Source organism: Fusarium oxysporum, chromosome 10, assembly GCF_000149955.1.
Source record: "Fusarium oxysporum f. sp. lycopersici 4287 chromosome 10, whole genome shotgun sequence".
Classification (NCBI taxonomy): domain Eukaryota; kingdom Fungi; phylum Ascomycota; class Sordariomycetes; order Hypocreales; family Nectriaceae; genus Fusarium; species Fusarium oxysporum.
The window spans coordinates 2733700-2734985 of record NC_030995.1 but is presented as its reverse complement, the minus strand read 5'-3'; the positions used below and the strand labels follow the sequence as shown (position 1 = coordinate 2734985).

The 1286-nt window shown below is 53.0% G+C and overlaps 1 protein-coding gene across 1 annotated transcript in view; it reads right to left on the bottom strand.

Moving 5' to 3' along the window:
- Positions 1–859, bottom strand: part of FOXG_17202 (uncharacterized protein) — a gene marked incomplete at both ends in the record, with an annotated part of 2247 nt that extends 1388 nt beyond the window's left edge. The window contains 3 exons of the mRNA XM_018397220.1: positions 148–356; positions 513–541; positions 620–859. Of these exons, the coding sequence (XP_018258124.1) occupies positions 148–356; positions 513–541; positions 620–859 (478 nt within the window). The remainder of the gene's footprint in view (positions 1–147; positions 357–512; positions 542–619) is intronic.
- Positions 860–1286: the final 427 nt, after the last annotated feature.

Sequence of the window (1286 nt, the reverse complement as noted above, 5' to 3'; positions counted from 1 at the left end):
AGGGAAAAGCGGACCATGAGTGGCTGAAAAATGCGGGAAAACGGGGCCATTTCTCCCAAAACTATCGACACAAGCCATTTAGAGGCTTCAAAGGTGTACGTGCGACCAAAAATCAGGGTTGAGCTTGAAGGCGCTCAGTAAACTTACAATTCACGTGAGGGACGTGGTTGCCGTGTCCGGAGTTGCTCAGAAAACTGCCCGGACTGTCGATGCTGTTCGTAGAAATTGCAGAGCCGTTGCTGGGACGTCGAAGGTCGGCTGTGTTCATGATGGGGTTGCAGAACGCAGTCTGGCAGCGCAGCTGGGCTTCGGTGGGGAGGAGCTGGTCCCCGATGCTGGCGGTTGGAAGATACTTCCTGCAGTACGCGTTAACAATCCAATGTAGATTCAACCCTGATGTCGCATTGCCTGACGCTATCGGAAGGAGCCGCTCCAATGAACCGGAAGTCAGCTACGAGACCCGGGATGGATCCGATGATACACAATGACCAGGAGTTTGCAATTCCACTCACCTTCGCCGGCGGCTCTCTTGGACAACACACTGCTCAAACTTCAGTCACTGCTAGGAGATTTGAAGTGGATCAATGGCTTCAATGGATCGGAGTCGTCGTTCTCATACCTCGACTTTGTCCCAACGACAGTTTCCGCAGGGAGTTCCGTCGATCACGTCGCACCGGACTTTTCGTGCGCGGCAGGCCACACAGGCACGAGCAGCGCGTCGCTTGGTGGCCTTTTGCGGTTGCTCTGAGTTGTTGGAGGGTGAGGCTCGCTTCTTGTTGTTCTTGCCGGTGACGGTCCTTGCTGAGGTAGACGCAGGCGACTGCGAGGCAGCCGAGCCTTCTGATGCTTCCGTGGCCATGATGGCGGTGGTAGTCGTAGTCAACTGGGATAAACAAGGCGACTTTCAATGTGGTCCTAATGTCGCGGGAATTGGTGAGGACAGAAAGCAATTTTATTTGTCGTAGGCCGTGCGTCGTCCTTTGAGTGGTAAATAAGATTTGGAATGTGCGACGGCCGAATACTGTTATGCTGAGTGTCCTGACTTTGAATATACCCGAGTACGGCGAACTTGAGACTGATGGAGTGAATCCGAAAGGAGACGGCAAGAGTCAGCCTGGATTATTGAAGCATTCGACGGAGCGGACGTTAACATGAGGGCGGTGGAGTGGAGAGTGGAAATTCGCGATGAATAAGTCGTCGAGCAGGCAGACGTTACTGTCGTCGATATACAATTGCCTAAATTGTCGTCGTAAGACAGCGTCTTGGTTGTGTTGTTCTGTGGTTGC